At 49.8% G+C, this 18144-nt stretch overlaps 2 protein-coding genes and 1 pseudogene across 2 annotated transcripts in view; 2 read left to right on the top strand and 1 right to left on the bottom strand.

Annotated features, from left to right (window-relative positions):
- The window catches only part of LOC146172486 (uncharacterized), a 63685-nt gene extending 54401 nt beyond the window's left edge, over positions 1-9284 (top strand). The window contains exons 2-3 of the mRNA XM_084585775.1: positions 7749-8802; positions 9016-9284. Coding sequence (XP_084441901.1) covers positions 7749-8802; positions 9016-9284 — 1323 coding nt within the window. The remainder of the gene's footprint in view (positions 1-7748; positions 8803-9015) is intronic.
- Positions 9285-13100: 3816 nt separating this feature from the next.
- On the top strand, positions 13101-13589 carry LOC146172485 (uncharacterized). Its single transcript, XM_084585774.1, has one exon. The coding sequence runs from the start codon at positions 13101-13103 to the stop codon at positions 13587-13589; it is 489 nt and encodes a 162-aa protein (XP_084441900.1).
- A 3639-nt stretch (positions 13590-17228) lies between these two features.
- LOC146172484 (cyclin-dependent kinase 8 pseudogene) lies at positions 17229-17539 on the bottom strand (annotated as a pseudogene).
- Positions 17540-18144: the final 605 nt, after the last annotated feature.

Genomic DNA, 18144 nt, shown 5'->3' with positions numbered 1-18144 from the left:
AGAGCAAGGTCACTCTCTGATCGAATGGCAAAGGCGGAGTCCCCTTCCTTCCTCTAACCAATATTTTGCCATTGACATGCCAAGCAAATTTGAAGCCAAATCATTTCGCTTGCTCTTTCACGATTCCAAGGAGGTCTCGCGAATACTTGGTCATGTTCTCTTTGACAAAGACAGAGCTGTCTACATCACGGAAGGCGCTCCTTTTGGCGAACCATTTGTTCCTCAGCTCCTGACGAGAAAATCGGACAAGAATGATGGGAGTTCTGTCCTTTTCCGCAGGCAGTCTATGCATGGCTATGACATCCTGTTGCAGTAGTGGTTCAAGAGAAACCTCGGCCCCCACTTTATTAATCTTAGCCAGTAGGGCTTCCTGTTCACTCTGAATAACACCATGAAATTCTAGGTTTAAACGCCGACTACGCCATTCCAGGTCATTGACGCTAGACTTGATCTCGGTCAAATCAGACCCAGCAGAGTAGCCTTCCAGAACTGTAACTCGAACTTTGAGCTCTTTTGTTTCCTTCTCTTGGGCATCGAGTCGTTCTTTGAACTTGTCGAACTCACCCGAAAGCAAGTCTATTGCCTTTTCGATTCCGTCCAATTTTTCAGGGTGGCAAACGAGAGAGCTAAGCTTTCTGTTTATGTCTAACAGAATTGTAGGTATATTAACTTCTGCCTGGTCGGCTTTCCCTGTGATAGCGCCATTACTTGTATTCGGTCTGCAAGACCCACACTTCCATGTTTTTCTAAACGATTCTCGCTTCTCCTTTAGGGTTTCATCAGTCACACCCGAGTAAGCGCCCGAGTGGAAGGAAAAGTCGCACGCGCAGCATGTCAGTTGTGAGTGCTCTTCAGACAGCACTCCTCTACACGCGCAACAACGGGACATGCCAAAACCTAGACCGGTAAAAGCAGAAATGCATCAACAAGAATTTTAGTTTTTTGGAAGCAGCGGCAGGTTTGGACTGAAGGTATAAAAAAAGTGACCAACCTGGAAAATCACAGACGAGCGTTAGGCGAGGTGCGTCACACGAGCTGCCGCTGCTGCCAAATGCGAGCAAAAAACGCCCACAGTAGACGGAGCCGATAAGGCAAAGATGTGTCGCCGCTGTCGCCGCTGTCGGCCAGGAATGCCACGAATGGTAGAAAAGCTTCTTGTTGCGTGAAGAAAAGCGCCAACTTCAAACCGGCAGTCCCGAAGTAGCAGCCTACAGAACAGCGCACGTCCAAGGGGCATACAGATGCAGAGGCCAGGAAAGCGGCAGTAACACGAACTGGAAAATCACAGAGGAGCGTTAGGAGAGGTGCGTCACACGAGCTGCCGCTGCTGCCCACATCGCTTGACATCAATGATAGCTTCACATCGGCAGTGCAGAAAATATATTCAATCACAAAGTATACACACTAAAATTACCATCTTTGCAACATACAACATTATTCACAGGGGAAGAAAAATGAAATGAGAAAAAAATAATATTACAAAAAGACTAATACAGCACTAGTGCAGCTTTCTAGCATAGGACAATAATGCGCACCTCTAAATGGACAAAAATGTTTTCTAAGCTCTTTATAAGTGATTGATTAAGTTTAATGAGTTTTCTATCCAGATCGTTTAATGTTCAGGGCAGTATGTTGTGTAATGTTTGGAGACTGTAGTTTGTTCTGTATGTGTGTACCTTCTATTGTTCATTTTTGCGTGTAGCGTACGTTCTGTCGTTTGCTTTCAGTTCAGCTAGTTACTGCAGAAATGTAGACTTATTTATGTAATCTCGTTCAAGTGACTTACGGAGCCGATAGTCGTAAGCTTTAGTAACTGGCGTAATATTGTATTTTTAAAGAGATCATGAGTATGAAAATAACGTGGGACATTTTCAATAATCCAAACAAACTGCTTTTGTAACACAAACTTTTTGCGTGCCCCAATCTTAGCCGCAGTAGTTAAGTCGCGATGAAAAGTATATATTAGTGTCATAATATTGTGTGGCAGAAAATTATTTCGATAAGCCAGCCCCACTACCTGCGCCAGTTTACTTGTAAGGAACTCTACATGCGCATTCCATGAAAGGGTTTCATAAAAGATTACACCTAAAGTCTTGAATGTTGGTACGATATCTGCTGGTATGGTCTGCATTGATATTGTTCATGTTATTATTATGCTCTTGTTTCTAGGGCAATACAGAAACGCTTTTGTTTTCTTTGCGTTCATTTGAATCATGTTCATGCGCGCCCATTCTAGCACAGCAAGTGTTAAATTTGCATTATCAACGAGTTCATTTGCCAATCGTCCAGTTAGAAATGCACTGGTGTCATCAGCATATATAATTAAGTTAGCTGCGGGACAGCTATTCACTGTGCCGTTTATATATAAATTAAACAAAAAAGGTCCCAAAATGCTTCCTTGTGGTACTCCACAGCAAACTTGTGAAGGGTCGGAGAAATGGCCATAAATCCCTACGATTTGAATTATATTACATTGATAAGATTCTATGAGAGCTGCTGCTTGTCCACAACTGCCATAATGTTCCAATTTTTGTATTAGTAGAAGATGATTTATGGAGTCGAAAGCTTTAGTGAAATCAACGAAAAGGCCTAACACCAGTCTGCTGTCTCCGAGTTGAGATAATATAAACTCCTTTTGGGCAAGCAAGGTGAAATCTGGAGTGGGACCTTTCTGGAAACCGAACTGAGAGTCGACTAGGAGGTGATGTTTCTGTTCAAACTGCACTAATCGATTTAAAATAACCTTCTCGAAAGCCTCATAAATTACTGGAAGTATTGTTATGGGGCAGTAATTCCCCATCTCGTTTCTCTCGCCTTTCCTAAACAGCATAGTTAATCGTGCCACTTGCATCTTAGATGGAAATACAGCCTGGGAAAGGCACAGGTTAAAATGCGCATAAGGCAAGGCGCGAGAATATCAATAATGTGCTTCATTAGTACAACAGTGAACCCGTCAATATCTTTACTAGTGCTGTTGTTTATGCTTCTAACTAATTTGATCAATTACTGGTTTGTGACAGGATCAAGAAAAATGGAGGTTCCATTGCTGTAGAAATTCTGAAGATCATTAAATACCACATTGCGCTCTACAGCGTTCATTAGATATTTGTTAAACGCATCAGCAAGCTGCTTCCAGGACAAATCAGAGCCATTGATTACCATTGTTTCAGTTATTTCAGTGCCAATTGTTTTTAGCACATATCCCGAACAAGAGCGCCAGGTATACAAACGTTTCATGCCGAGAGAGGCTGCGATGTAGCCCCTGAAGTATGAGACAAAACACCAGCAGCAGAACCAACACCACCGCTTCCAAAACCAGGACATCAAACAACTCTAGGTGTACCAGCAACAGGAGCAGCAGGACCAGTCGCATGCCTGTGAACCACACGCTCACCATGCGACAAAACGAGCAAAGTGCTACGTGGATGCTCACATAGATTCTTCAGAATCTGGGAGCAGCTCGAAAAACTCGATGCCGCCGAGTTGTTCGAGCTAGAACACATCCCGAACAAGAGCGCCAGGTATACAAACTTTTGCTGCTGAGAGAGGCTGCGATGTAGCCCCTGAAGAAAACCAGGACATCAAACAACCCCAGGTGTACCAGCAACAGGAGCAGCAGGAGCAGTCACATGCCTGTGAACCACACGCTCACCATGCGACAAAACGACCAAAGTGCTATGTGGATGCTCGCACAGATTCTTCAGAATCTGGGAGCAGCTCAAACAACTCGATGCTGCCGACATAGTCCTTGATGCTGATTCCGTCGGGAATCATCGCCAACCTCTTCTATGATTGCCGTGGTCATTATATGAGTGTTTTGAAGCCATTCTGACATACAAATCAATCATCCGATCCGGGTATAGGGGCGAAAGACCAATCGAGCCATCTAGCAGTTGGTTCCCTCCGAAGTTTCCCTCAGGATAGCTGGCGCTCGGTGAAAGAGCAGTCACACCTGGTAAAGCGATTGATTAGAGGCATTAGGGTCGAAACGTCCTCAACTTATTCTCAAACTTTCAGTGGGTGTACGGGAGGCCTTCTGGGTTGAGGCTTCCCGCTGCGATGACAGTGCCAAGTGGGCCACTTTTGGTAAGCAAAACGGGCGCTGTGGGATGAAATAAATTGGCGTGTGGAGGGAAACCGACACATACGTCCTTGATAATTCCGTCGGAAATCATCGCCAACCTCTTCTATGACTGTCGTGGTCATCATATGAGTGTTCCGTGTATCGTATATTGCGCCTACTTCGCTTATCCTAAAAGAAGCATCTCACTACAAGCGAACGAAGTGACCTCGAGTTAGCCTTATATTTCCTGCGTAAAGAAAGCAGTGGTGTGCTCGCAGTGTATGCGGGAAAGGTAGTGGACACGAAGCAACGAAGTCGGAAGTCTGTCCCGTTAGGCTGATTGCGTTCCTGGCTGAAGCCGAAAGAGTTCTCTTAACAAGCGACGTTAGTGCCACTGGCTTCTTGGTAGCAGGGAATCTGACTCCGGAGCGACGCCAGCGTCAATACCGGTGAAGGGCACTTCCTGAAAGGAAAAAAGCGGCGCGGATTTGCTGCTGTGGCTGCGTGCTGAATTGTATTTTCATGTACGACAGGAAGGTCATATTCGGCACAATGAACACATGCACAAATACTATAAGTATCAGGACAGGTAAAATATCCAATAATCTGAAGAAACACTATTTCACACTCGTGACTGAGGAAAAACCAGACGCACATCTGTCCGTTTATGAACACGTTGCAGACGTTGCTAAATGTTTGCAGCAGAGAACATACATGCAGATATGCAGTTCTTACGGTGCACATGTCAGTTCTACGGCCGCCGGCCATCCGTTGTTTTCTTGGGTTACCCTGTAGAGATTTCTGGCGAAGAAGCAGAAAGCGTTGCGACGCTTCTGATTTCTAATGTGTGTAATGCGAGTTTTCTTCCTGCGCTTCGCACACTCTGCTTTTACGGAAGCGTCCATTTCGGAGGGTCACTCTGGAGGTGCTCGCTTTCTGCCCATGAGTTCCATATCATTCTCATCGGCGATCGCGCTGCCGAAGGAAATTGAACGTTATTTATTTGCGCGGCGCATGCATCGCGCGAAGCGCCACTGTCCATGCACACATCGCAACATGCGCAGATCGCAACATGCTCAGATTGTAACTCCGGTTGTTCTTTCATCATTTTGAGTTGCCGATTACGTCCGAATCCTCTATGCCCTGAGTCCTCGATCTGCCTCACGGACCTGCCCGCCTTTGAGTGAGATAAAATGTTTGCTTCTCGGCCCGCTGTGTGTGTGCCTTGCGTCTCCCTCGGGTAGCGGAATCGCCCACAAAGTTCAAGCAATGAAATTATTTCCGGCCACAAAATCTCAGCATCACAACCCAATGCGCTCAACTCTTCATCGAATAGAATCGGCCTTTAGAACAGCTGCCTTGTCAGCCGCAACACAGATCGTGGCTATCAGCTTATCGACGTGGAAAAGCTGCGCCATATAGAAAAGCAGCTAAATTAGCTTGTTCGAGAAATACAGGGACACAAGCTGAAAAAGTAGCATTGCAAATTAAAATAAACTCTCTGGAGGCACCCTTGGCTTCAAAAAGAAAAAAGGCAGAAATGGTTTCGCAATACATGTAAATGTCCGCCAGAGTTAACCATTTTATCCCCAGGCTGACAGGAACCTAGAAAGTGCCATGTTTATTCTAGCAGAAAAGATATCGAGCGGACAGAATAATTAGGAGAACTAATCCCGAAGTGAAAAGCGAAATCTTGATTGCGGTCAGGGCCATGGGGCCATGTGCTCCGGGCCATATGCTTAACATAAATACTGAACATAGAATCTTTCATGCTGCTCTTAGCGTCGTCGAGCAACTCTGTATAATCCATTGCAACGCTCTTCTTTCTTTCCTTAGAGTTGTCCATCTCACCGGCCAATCAATTTGTCCTCTACGAGGAGCAATATGATAACATTTTCTTCTTTTGTGCTAGTATACCCTCCATTTAGGCAGCGGCCTTGGATCTTGAGGGAGATTGGCTTCAGCATCTCACTCGCGCTTGGTCAGCGGCATATCACCAGCTAATCGCTCGAAATTAGCGGCACCACTCTAGTAGCCTCCAATGTCAGCCCTTCGCCATCTTATGACTGGTGCAGTTGGGCGTCCTTCGGAGGCTGTTTTAATCTTTCTGGTCGTCCTATTCGTCCCTCATGTCATAGGTTGTTTTCTAGAAGCGGCCGCAATGATCGTAGAGCAGGCTTATGTATGTTCTCTGCGGCAAATCTTTAGCAACGTCTGCAATGTACTGATAAACGGATAGATGTGCGTCTGGGTTTTCCTCAATTACGAGTATGAGTGTTTCCTCAGATGATTGGATATATCACGTGTCCTGATACTTATGGTATTTGTGGATGCGTTGCTGCCATCTCCGAGGCATGATTTAGCTCTGAATGCTTTAAACATGCTTTTCCAGAAGAGTACTTTTTTCAGCAAAATGCCATCTTTCTCCATTATCGTAGCTTAGCTATGTCTATCATCCTTTCACTCTTACGTGAGGAGCTGCACTCTTCTGTAAACTATTGCACATCACTAGTCAACACATCAGCAACTTCGTCTGATAACCCATCAGTGACAGGTCTCGCACAGCTTATAGGCTAGTTGTTCCAGCTGTACAAAAACGTCAACTCCATCTTATGAACACTCAGGTGGTATCCCACTGGTTTGTTGTGCTCCAGTCCATTTGATCCCTCCACGACAAAGAGTTATCTGCTCTTAAAGCTGTGAACGATTTTTAGTCGGAACACTATCTCGAGCCCCGCCGGAGTGGCGCAGTGGTTACGGCGCTCGACTACTGTTCCCAAGGACGCGGGATTGAATTCCGGCCTCGGTGGCCACTTTTCGATGGAGGCGAAAAGCAAGGCGCCCGTGTGCTGTGCGATGTCAGTGCACGTTAAAGAACCCCAGGTGGTCGAAATTTCCGGAGTCCTCCACTACGGCGTCTCTCATAGCCTCCTGAGTCGCTTTGGGACGTTAAACCCTACAAATCATACCAAAGACTATCTCGACGTGCAGGTTATTCCGGTGGCTTTTAAGTCTTCACGTAGCACTTCAAAATCAATACGAAGGTTTGCACATTTTTTGTATAAATAACCTTAATTTATTAAATACTACGTCTTGATTTTGACACATATGGGCGTTCGCCTGCCTGAAACGTTTGTTTTTAGTTTGAAGGTATGTACCTTTACATTTATGCCAATTTTCTGAGTTATAATTCGACTCGGGGCCGCATGAATGATTTCCTAACTGGTTTGCAACTTTCAGGTTTAGCGATAGTTGGGTAATATAATATTTGTTTAAAGCACTCGAGTGAGCGCAGTGCAAAATGCATTCAGAGGAGTGCAAGAGAACTAGATTAGCCTCCACAGCTGCCAACTCTTTCGCAGCTGTGGAGCAGCAGCTCTTTCGCTACCGCGGAAAAATGGCTGATTTTGGGTGTATATAAAGAATATTGTTTTTTAGAAGAAGTAGTCAACGCATCGCACATTGCAATATATGAAATTGTAGCTTATTAGTTGTGATCACCGGCCGCCAGAGGCTCCAGTGTCGCTCTGTGTATATAAGTGACTGCATGTTGAAATAAAGGGGATTTTCTTGGTTGCTTGGCAGTCCGTGTACATCTGCGGCACATGCCGCTACAACATTGGCGACGAGGATTGGCCGATTTCGGGGGGCGTGGCTTTCGCCGCTTGCTCTTCGGCGCCATGAGTGTTTCGGGACTCGCGCCACCGCCCCGTTCCTGCCCGCGCCTGGCCAACCTGCTGTTGCGTGGCCGCAATGGTTCCGCATCTTCATCTTCGAGAACTACCTGTTTGCTTCGGGTGCCTCCGACTGCACACCGGATCGTCGCAAGGCACTACTTCTTCACAGTTTCGGGGTAGAAGGTCAGCGCATATTTTACACCCTCCCATCTTTGGACAACGCCAAGCTCGGTGAGCAAATTGCTACTGATAAAACATCGGGCTCAGGCGATGCAAGGCCTGAAGTATCATCCTATATCGCAGTGGCCGCTCTGCATGCTGATTTTTCGGCAACAAGCAATGTTGTTGCCGAACGGCATCATTTTAGTAGGCGTGTCCAACAAGTTGGTGAATCAGTGAATGAGTACATCACTGCATTACGGGAGCTTTCTGCTACATGCTCGTTTCCTGTTGAGGAAGATTCGCTGCGTGACCAGTTCGTTGCGGGTATTTCGTCTCGGAGCTTGCGCGAACGTTTTCTTCTTGATGGATCGTCTCTTTCGCTCGCTAGAGCGGTACTCCTGGCAAGGCAGTTTGAGCAGGCGTACAATGATCTGCAAGAATTTCCTTCTGAAGTTGTTGGACGTATAAATACTCGTGGAAATACGCCAACGCGCACCCCATATTCCGACGAGAGCTCGAAGCAGTCACACAGCCGCCAATCGCGTTGTTATCGCTGTGGTTCATCTCAGCACAGTGCGGCATCATTTCGCTGTCCAGCCAAAAGCAAGCGTTGCCACCATTGCGGTGTTATGGGTCACTTCCGCTCTGTTTGCAAGAAACGAGGCTCCGCTCCGTTTCGTGAGGTAGACAGCCAAAATTCTTCTAGCGAGGAAGTTTTGAGCATTCTGGCTGTGACGACGGCCGCTCGCTCCGCAGTTCACGTCACAGTTTCGATTGGCCGCACGGACATTACTTTCCTTGTAGATTCTGGGTCATCTGTTTCCATTGTTACACAGGACCTTTTCAAGCAGCATTTTGGAGACCACGTACTTTTTGCCCCAACAGTTCGGTTACTAGACTCGGCGCTCGACTACTGTTCCCAAGGACGCGGGATCGAATCCCGGCCTCGGCGGCAGCTTTTCGATGGAGGCGAAAAGCAAGGCGCCCGTGTGCTGTGCGTTGTCAGTGCACGTTAAAGAACCCCAGGTGGTCGAAACTTCCGAAGTCCTCCACTACGGCGTCTCTCATAGCCTGAGTTGCTTTGGGACGTTAAACCCCACAAACCAACCAACCATTCAAAACAGCCAATTCCGGTTCGTGGCTGTTTCTTCGCTGACGTTACGTACAAAGCTGACACAACAAGTCTTCTTTTCTATGTTGTAGAACAAGGCACCTCACTCTTGGGTATCGATGCCATCAAGGCGCTCGGGCTACAGATTGATGGGTCATCTCTTCAATGCCTTGAAACGACGCTAACGTCTAATTCTCGAAGGGAACAGCGCTCTGAGCCGACAAAAGCCGTGCAGGAAATTAACCTCCCAAAGGAATTAGTTGGAGTCTGAATCTCTTTTCGATCCAGGCCTTGGCCTCGCAAAAGGTTTTGTGCACCACGTCAAAACGCGATCCACAGTGCAGCCATTTCAATCAAAACTTCGGCGCCTTCCGCTCTCACTGCGACCATTGGTCTCGGAAGAGCTCCGTCGATTGGAAAATATGGACGTGATAGAGAGGGTGGAGGTATCTGAATGGGTGTCACCCATTGTGGTCGGTAAAAAGAAAGAGGGAGGTATTCGCCTCTGTGTAGACCTTCGACAAGCAAACAAAGCTGTCGTAGCAGGCAGCTTCCTCATACAGAAGAGCTATTGCATAGTATAGTGGGGGCAACAAATTTTTCTAAGCTAGACCTCGCATCAGCTTACCACCAGGTCATGCTTCACCCGGCGAGTCGCGATTTCACCGCATTTCTTACTCACGAAGGCCTCTTTCGTTTTAAAAGAGTGTGCTTCGGGCTGGCTTCCGCGCCCTCTGCATTTCAGAGTATGATGTCCAAAGTCCTGCAGGGATGTAAGGGCGTGCTTTTTTATATAGATGATATTATAGTCTTCGGGCGGGGCCGGCAGGAGCACATAGATAACCTTGCTTCAATACTTAGACACATTAAAGAGGCAGGACTCAAGTTGAACAGGAAATGTATCTTCGATATGCAGGAACTTTGCTTTTTGGGTCACAGGATCACAGCAAGTGGTATTGTTCCACTGGAGGAAAAGGTTGCTTCCATCAAGGATATCCCGGCACCCACCGATGCAGCCAGCCTTCGATCGTTCCTTGGACTGGTCGAATACTACTGTAGGTTCGTTCCCAACTTTGCCGAGATGGTTGAACCGATGCGTGTTCTTCTTCGAAAAGGGCAACCATTTGTTTGGTCTGGCGAGGTAGACTCCAGTTTTCGAAAGATCAAAGAGGCACTTGCGTCCAGCACAGTCCTGCGGATGTTCGATGCATCCCTTCCCGTTGTAGTTTCCACTGACGCTTCTGACTGTGGGCTTGGAGCGGTTCTCCAACAGGTGGATGGAGAGGAACTGCACACAGTCGCCTTTGCTTCTCGAGCACTTTCATCCGCAGAGAGGAGATATTCAGTAGGAGAACGTGAAGCACTTGCGTGTGTTTGGGCGTGCGAGAAGTGGCATGTCTACTTGTGGGGACGCCATTTCACATTGCTTACTGACCAAGCCTTGGTCGCATTGCTTTCTACCCAAGGGCCAGGAAGGCGTCCTTTGCGAATAGCACGGTGGGCGGAGCGCCTACTGCAGTACAACTATACAGTAAAGTACCGGAAGGGTTCGCAAAATCGAGTAGCAGATTCGCTTTCTCGTCTCCCTGCGTCATCTCCTCAGGAAGAAGAGACTTTACCAGATGAAACTGTATCAGTTGCCTTTGTATCTTCTTGCTTTACCAGGGAAGAGTTTGAACAGGCCCAGTCGGAAGACGGCACACTGCAACAAATCAAGGCTTACATTGAATCGTCGTGGCCTACGCACAAATCCTTGCCGGGTGAGCTTCAACCTTTCTTCAAACTTCGCGATGAGCTTTCAGTGGTGGACAATTTGATTTTGCGTGGCGAACGCCTTGTGGTCCCCGCATCACTTACACCGCGGATAATTACAGCTGCTCATGAGGCCCACCCTGGAATTGTACGAATGAAAGCATACTGCGAGAAAAATTTTGGTGGCCAGCCATGGACAGGCAAGTCGAGCTAGCTATCCAAACATGTAGTATATGTCAGGCAGCGGACAAAAGCTCGAAGGGTAGGGCTGCACCATTGAACCCGGTCCCCTTACTAAAGGAACCGTGGCTAAAGCTGGGAATGGACATTGTTGGCCCATTTGAGAGAGCGCCACACGATTGCCGATATGCAATCACGCTGGTCGACTACTTTTCTAAGTGGCCCGAGGTATATTTTTTGCAACCAAGCCACAACACGCACAGTCACAAGCTTCTTGGTGTCAGTGTTCGCACGTGAAGGTTACTCAGAAGAAATCGTTTGCGATAACGGGCCACAGTTTTCATCTCGAGAGTTCCAAGCTTTTCTGCAGGATCGCGGCATCCGCTTGCGGCATTCGTCCGTATACTACCCCCAAGCAAACGGTCAAGTAGAACGGTTTAACAGAGTTTTTAAAAGTTTTGTTCAAGTAGCTACACTCGAGCAGCGTCCCTTACACCAGATGGTAACAGAATACTTGGGCGTTTACCGTTGCACGCCACATGCCACAACTGCAGTTGCCCCAGCACTCCTTCTGCATGGACGTTTGCCAAGAACTCGGCTTGTGTGGTTGGGTACCCGTCAGCCATATTTTCGACTGACCCTAGCGCAGAGCTCCACCGCCTACGCGAGCGGGTGAAGCAAAAGCAACAATCCAGTAAACTCTACACAGACGCTCGCAGGGCCGCAAGGGAAACTAAAGTGGATGTTGGTGACCTTGTACGGGTACGGAGACCTACAACTGCATTTAAAGGTGACTTCGCTTTTAGCAGCCAAAGGAAAGTGATAAGAAAGCAGGGGCAATCGTCTTTTCACCTTGATGATGGAAAAACGTGGAACGCTTCAAAATTGTCGAGGATGCCACAAGCTTCTGCATCCCTTTGTGGGTGGGGTGAAAGGAATGGTACAAATGATACCGCTACGGAAAGCAGCTCACCGCCTACCATGGACGGACCCGTTTCAGAAGCGCCAACCGGGTCTTCAGCTGTGGCTGCTGCTAAGCAGCAACCTATGCCACCAGTGTGACCTGCTGTGAACCGGAAGAGACTTCGCCTGCAGCCAGTGGGTTCTCTGAAGCATCGGGACCACAGCGTAGGGTACAGCCACCAAGGAACAGGCGACCCCCAGACCGCTATGGACACTAAGTGCAGAAGGACTCGTTGTGCTGCAGTGAACATGAATTTGTCACTCTCCGCACGAATGTTGTTGAGTTTGAAAGATGTGGACATTATTGAAGTGTATCTTGTTTTGTTTGTTTGTTTGCTTTGTTTTCTATATACTTTTGTATTAAGTGCTAGGACAAGCACGTTGTCGTTATTGTAAATATAATTCGGTAAACGAGCACTAATGTACTACCACTACTAAATTACTAACCAATGTAGCCGTTTTTATAAGGAAGGGAATATGTTGTATATTTGGTTTCGGTTCGAGTTTGTGATCACCGGCCGCCAGAGGCACCAGTGTCGCTCTGTGTATATAAGTGACTGCATGTTGAAATAAAGGAGATTTTCTTGGTTGCTTGGCAGTCCGCGTACATCTGCGGCACACGCCGCTACAACACATCGTTGTAACACCTTGAGGTCGGTGGAAGACCAGCGAGTGCCACTGCCGCGTCACCCGTGACTGATGCTCGCAGGTAGTGAAATCTGTCTATGTCAGACAAATCTTCGTTTTTATGTACTACCTGCTCGAACACTTCCCAAAAGGGTTGCCAGTCAGACCGTCGTGCTGTGTCAGCGTGGGCTGCCAGACTGACGAGCCCGTTGTCGACGTGCGCAGCCGCACGCCACTCTTGTCAAGCCCGCTACCCGCGGAACCGCAATCGCCGCGGGTTGCCCCCGAGGAGGAGGCAAGTGATACGTGCAGGGCTTCGCTTCGCGAGGAGTTTCTTGCGGAGCCTCCATCGAGTGTTCCCGAAGTCCAAGACGCACGCAACGAGGATGACACGCAAAATCGTGAAGCGTTCCACATTTTTGGGACGGAGTTGTGTTGCATAAGTCGATCTTCGGCAGCATAAGTGACGCCTCTCCTGTCCAGTCTTGTGCGCGTTCGCGTGTTATGGTTAATCGTAAATCAGAACCATTGACGCTGTGCTAGTGGCCCACCATCCTGCGCACCGATGATTATTGACTTCCGTGCGCGTAGCATGAAATCCGAGCCGCCTGGCAGCGGTCGCCAGCCGAGTGGTCCCTTCTCAAGGGACATGTCCAAGGCGCTCACCAACGGAGACCGGCGACCGAGTGAGGCCGTCCTTCGCCAGGTGAGTTTGGTGGCCGCTTACCACGACCACATTTCGTGCGCCAAGTCAGCCGAGCTGCTGGACGCGATGCCGTGCGAGACGGACCACCTGTACGCGCACTGCGGCGACGATGCGCCCGACGACTCCGAACAGGACCCCCTGCGTGCCATCATCGTGCTGCATACAGACCTCATACAGCACCAACAAGAACTCATCGCCGACCGAGACCGTCAGATTGACGAGCTGCGCGCCCAAAGAGATGAGCTACAGGAGCACCTGCACCGCTTCCAGCAGACGCGTCGGGTCAGCGTGGGCTGCCAGACTGACGAGCCCGTTGTCGACGTGCGCAGCCGCATGCCACTCTTGTAAAGCGCGCTACACGCGGAACCCCAATCACCGCGGGCTGCCCCCGAGGAGGAGGCAAGTGATACGTGCAGGGCTTCGCTTCGCGAGGAATTTCTTGCGGAGCCTCCATCGAGTGTTCCCGAAGTCCAAGACGCACGCAACGAGGATGACACGCAAAATCGTGAAGCGTTCCACATTTTTGGGACGGAGTTGTGTTGCATAAGTCTCCTCCCATAGCCAGGCTCATGTCTGGCGCGGGCCCATAAATCCAAGCTTCTGGGTGGCTGGAGCGGGACTACAACACGGATGAGCAGACACCCGAGAGCCCTCCGCGGAAGCGGAGAGGACTCAGCTGTGACCTGATGAAGAGGGACAGGTCAGCCTGGTGAATGCTCAGACGGCCGACTGGAACCTCGGAGCCTTGTGCACTATGAGGACGTCTATCCCACTAAAGTGGGGTAGATTCTCGGGCTTAGGAACTGCTACGGTGGGGCCCACCGAAAATGACAGCCTTTACCGATGATGTACCCTATTGATAAACGGGACTAGGGATAAGGCTGGGGAGCTCCCAACTCCCTGTAATCCATGGTGGAAGCCGCTGGAGTTGGAGGTGACCACTCCTCGTAGCGGGAAATAAGAGTCTGTTCACCTGCCGGTGCAGTCCAGGGATGGGCTGTGCCGGCTAAGTCTCTATGTACGGACGCCGCAGGGGAATCCCCGCTGACTAATGTCATCAGGGGTAGGGGCAACCCTGTGTAACCCAGCCCGCGAGGAGGCATGGGGGCGCTGTTAGAGACTGTCTTCACTCCCCCTCCGGCGTATGCCAGGGACGTCCTGGGAAACACTGAGGCCTGCGGGCGTCTCAGCAGGCTAAGAGAGTGAAGACGAAGCGAAAGCAGAACTGGTGCAAGCACCCTCTGAGAGTCTGTCAGTAGTACCGCTGTAAGACCAGAGGGGTGGAGGATGAAGCCTCCACTCGCGCTTCCGGTACGTAGGCGGTAGGTCCCAAAGAGCTTTGCAACAGGGCCGGCGTCCAATCCAAGACGCTTAAAAAATTTGGTAGGGGCGCGAAGGCGTCTGGCAGGGGTGCACGTCATGGGAGTGCACCACGGGTGTTGCGATCCCGCCTGCCCGAGCACGTGGGTGCGACCCACAACACGACCAACGCGGTGGCAGTAGTTGACAAGTCCGCCACGCGCGCTGGGAGAGCTGCAGGATTCGTTTTCAGCTCGACGATGACCAGACGTAAACTGGGACAAGAGCGGTCCCCAGCGTGGGTGTCCGCCATTTTGTGGGACTTAGCTCTTGGGAAGGGGCTCGGCCTGGGCGATCCCATGTAAGCCCGGGGGATACTGTTTGGCGAGCTAAACTCTTCTTACCGAAGCGGTGGCCTTGTGGTAGAGCATCCGCCTCGCATTCGGGAGGTACCGGGTTCGATCCCTGGTGCCGCCGGTTGCCCACCGGTTTTTAAATGGGTACAAGCTTTCCCCCGGCCTGGTGCTCGGCTCTTCTGGGGTTAAATGCTTGGGAAAAGGGGTCCTGGCCCAAATAGTTGCGCCGATGTGGCAGTGATTCGTTCCGCCATCGGACAACAATAAGTCCGCCTTGCGCGGCAACAGCCCATTATGTGGCCCTTTTTTTAGGACTGCTGCAGCTGAGGCTGTAGGGGAGCACTTCAGGTGAGGGTCAAAGGAAGTACCTTTGCAAGACAAACAGAACCACCTTTGCAGGCTGCGAGGTTCGAAACTGGGTTTGGGCCCACTGCGGAAGAGGGGCGCGCAGCGGGGTTTACGGAGCTTCTCCCAAACGCACACCCCTGGAAAAGCCCAGCGCCAGGCCGGGGGACGCTTGTACCCATTTTTATCGGTGGGTTTACCGGGCGGTAGGTTTCGAACTAACCACCTCCCGCAGCCGAGACGGGCGCTTTAATGCAGGCTGCCGATTTCACAGCAGCCTGCGTTGATAACGGACCACTATCAACTTGGAGCTTTACTCCAGCGAGGCAGGTTATGATCCGGTCTTGATATTCAAATACTTGCTCGTAGTCGTTTTCTGCGTCATCTTCCGGTACCAATGGTTCAATTTCCGTATTGACAGTATCAAGTTGTTGCTCCAGCTTGCTGAGTCTAGCATGCAGCAACGTAGCTTCAGTAGTTGTGAGTGACGTTTGCTGCTCGTCGACTTCGTTGATGACCCTTGTAACTTGCGAGCGAAAAACCTTCCGTTTCTTTAAAAGGCGTTCCATTTTCTTTGCAATAAGTTAGCCAATAGTTAAACTCACCGGATCGATGACATCGGTAGCTGTGACCAATCACTGCCGAGACGTCCCTGGCGTGGATGCGTTGAGGTGAGCAGTGGAAGAAAGCATTAAGCTCACAAATCCACGGCAGATAGAGTCCCGGGTTTCGGCACCAAACTTTTTGTCTGTCTTAATAATTATGATCGTCGCGTCTGCATTGACATAATTTGGTCACAGAATAAAACTCCGGTGAAACTTAACCAACTGATTTAATATGGCAACATGGAAGAAACTTTACAGAAATTCCGACTGACGACTGTTTCCTTCGGCATCTTGCAAGCTACTCCGAGCACGGTTGGCCGCGTTTGTGTCTTCAACGGCGCCAGTGAAGCGGGAGGGACGCTTTGAGCGGCGACGAGCCGCTGGTCGACTGGCCGGAAGTGGCAAGGAGCAGCCGTGCCCTTTCCCAACACACACACACACAAGCGCGCACAAACACAGACACACCCGCTTGGCCGGCGATCAGGGGAACAAAACAGCTGTCTCCTGACACGTCCCTCTGATCTGGTTTTTGTCTGTTTTTGTCCCCGACACACACCGTCACAGAGATGAAGAACAGTTTCAGGGTGGGCGGTGCCCACACAGCTCCGGGGCCGCCATCCGGGTGGGTTAATGCGGCCATGAAGTTCGCAAGGAAGGCCACATAAGCTAATCATGAGCATACACGAGGACCATTTTCTCGGATCGTGAACAGGTCGCCATAGGACATAGCCAGGGGCAACCTCTCATCGCGCTCATTGTACCACGTCTCGCAGACCCGGAGCATTGTGCAGAGAAAGTTATGTCCCTGTGGTCTCCGGCAAATGATGGCTGCTGTGATTTTCGCTGCCTTCGGCACGCACGTTATGTCTCTGGTTCCTTTGTCCAGGAGCAGGTGTGCCAGGCGGCATCTCTCCTCCTTACTGCTTTCTTCATCCGATCTTGATAGGGCCACGCAGCTTAGGTGTACATTTTCCGTCGTCATTGTCACCCTCCATGTTCAACACTTTTCGAATATGTGCACAACTCAGCCCACAGCGGCCACCGCAGTGCCACAGCCACAAATTTCTATATTGGTGCCCAAATCAGGTCACTTACCATTTCCCGGTGCTCGTGGAGGTCGGATGTCCGCCGAACTCCGTGCTTCAAAGACCCCCATGGTACAAGACCTTCATAGAGCAAAAAGGCTGACAGCCTCAGCAGATGGCTTTTTAAGCTACACAGAGCTTGAAGGTATCCACAGTAGCCGGCTTCCAGGTTTTAACTGAATCAACAATATTACATAAAAGGCGCTAATTATTACGTAGCCGCGCAAAGCGCATGTCGGCAATCTTTACTCTTCCTCGCTCTGTACCTTCACCCATTACATTTATGTGGGCTGGTTTTCACAGGTCATCCTTCGCGAAACCGAAGAAGAGGCAGACCTTCCGTTCATTGTGCGACAGGAATGCCCGCTGAAGGCTGAAAACATTGGTGTGTTTAGCTCTTGCAGAAGCGCAATCTCTCTGCAGGCCGACATTGAGATGCCTGTGCCTTCAATCTCATTGAGTGCATAGTCCTTACTGTCACTCCAGTCTTTCCGACGAGCCTTGTACACGTTTCCATAGGTGCCCCGGCCTACCTTGTCACCCTCGAACTCAAAGATGCCCACCCCTGCCCGCACACTAGGCGGCTTCACTTTGAAGTCATAGTCCATGGCTGCCACCCCCCCTTAGCCCAGAACAGCAAAAGAGGTGGCAGCAGCAGGGAAAGCACTTCCCCTCCTACCACCACAGGCCAATGTCCAAGCTGACCAAACACCAGGCTTCGAAGTGGGGGTGGTGTCAACCTATCAAAGGATAGGTGTCAACCCATCCCCCTACAAATCGCCTGGAGCCCATAGACCCGGGCCTAACTTAGGGTAGCTGGGTTCGGAAAAGTCCTTGTTTGTATGTGCCTCCAAATGCTTTCCTAAATCTTATTTATTGTCCTATCTGCCGATGGGCATTTGTCACAGAATAGGCGCACACATTAATTTGCCCACGTTGCATTTATACACATGCGGAATTGTTCTGTAAACCCCATATGTTCACGGGACCTGTATATGTGACCATCGGTCGGGCGCGCAAGAACGCGTACGTGCACGTTGCCTCCGAACGGTATAGCTTTACCTGTGTTAGCTACAACTCTCTCCATGCTCGAGCAGAAGAGTACGTGCTGCCTGTGTCGTACAATCCCCACTCAGTCACCCTACTACTTTCTTCGTATATCCGTATATTCTTTTTCCCCTGGCAATGTGACCTCCAGAAGAATCGAAGTTAG

The sequence above is a fragment of the Amblyomma maculatum genome, unplaced genomic scaffold (assembly GCF_055883805.1).
Source record: "Amblyomma maculatum isolate TAMU_Amacu unplaced genomic scaffold, ASM5588380v1 scaffold_13, whole genome shotgun sequence".
NCBI classification, from domain to species: Eukaryota; Metazoa; Arthropoda; class Arachnida; order Ixodida; family Ixodidae; genus Amblyomma; species Amblyomma maculatum.
Note: the sequence above shows the minus strand (reverse complement) of the source record. Positions and strands in the feature narration are given on the sequence as shown.

Bases quoted from the DNA above. Each gene is read 5' to 3' on its own strand.
- LOC146172485 (XM_084585774.1), top strand. From the start codon at position 13,101: ATGATTATTGACTTCCGTGCGCGTAGCATGAAATCCGAGCCGCCTGGC.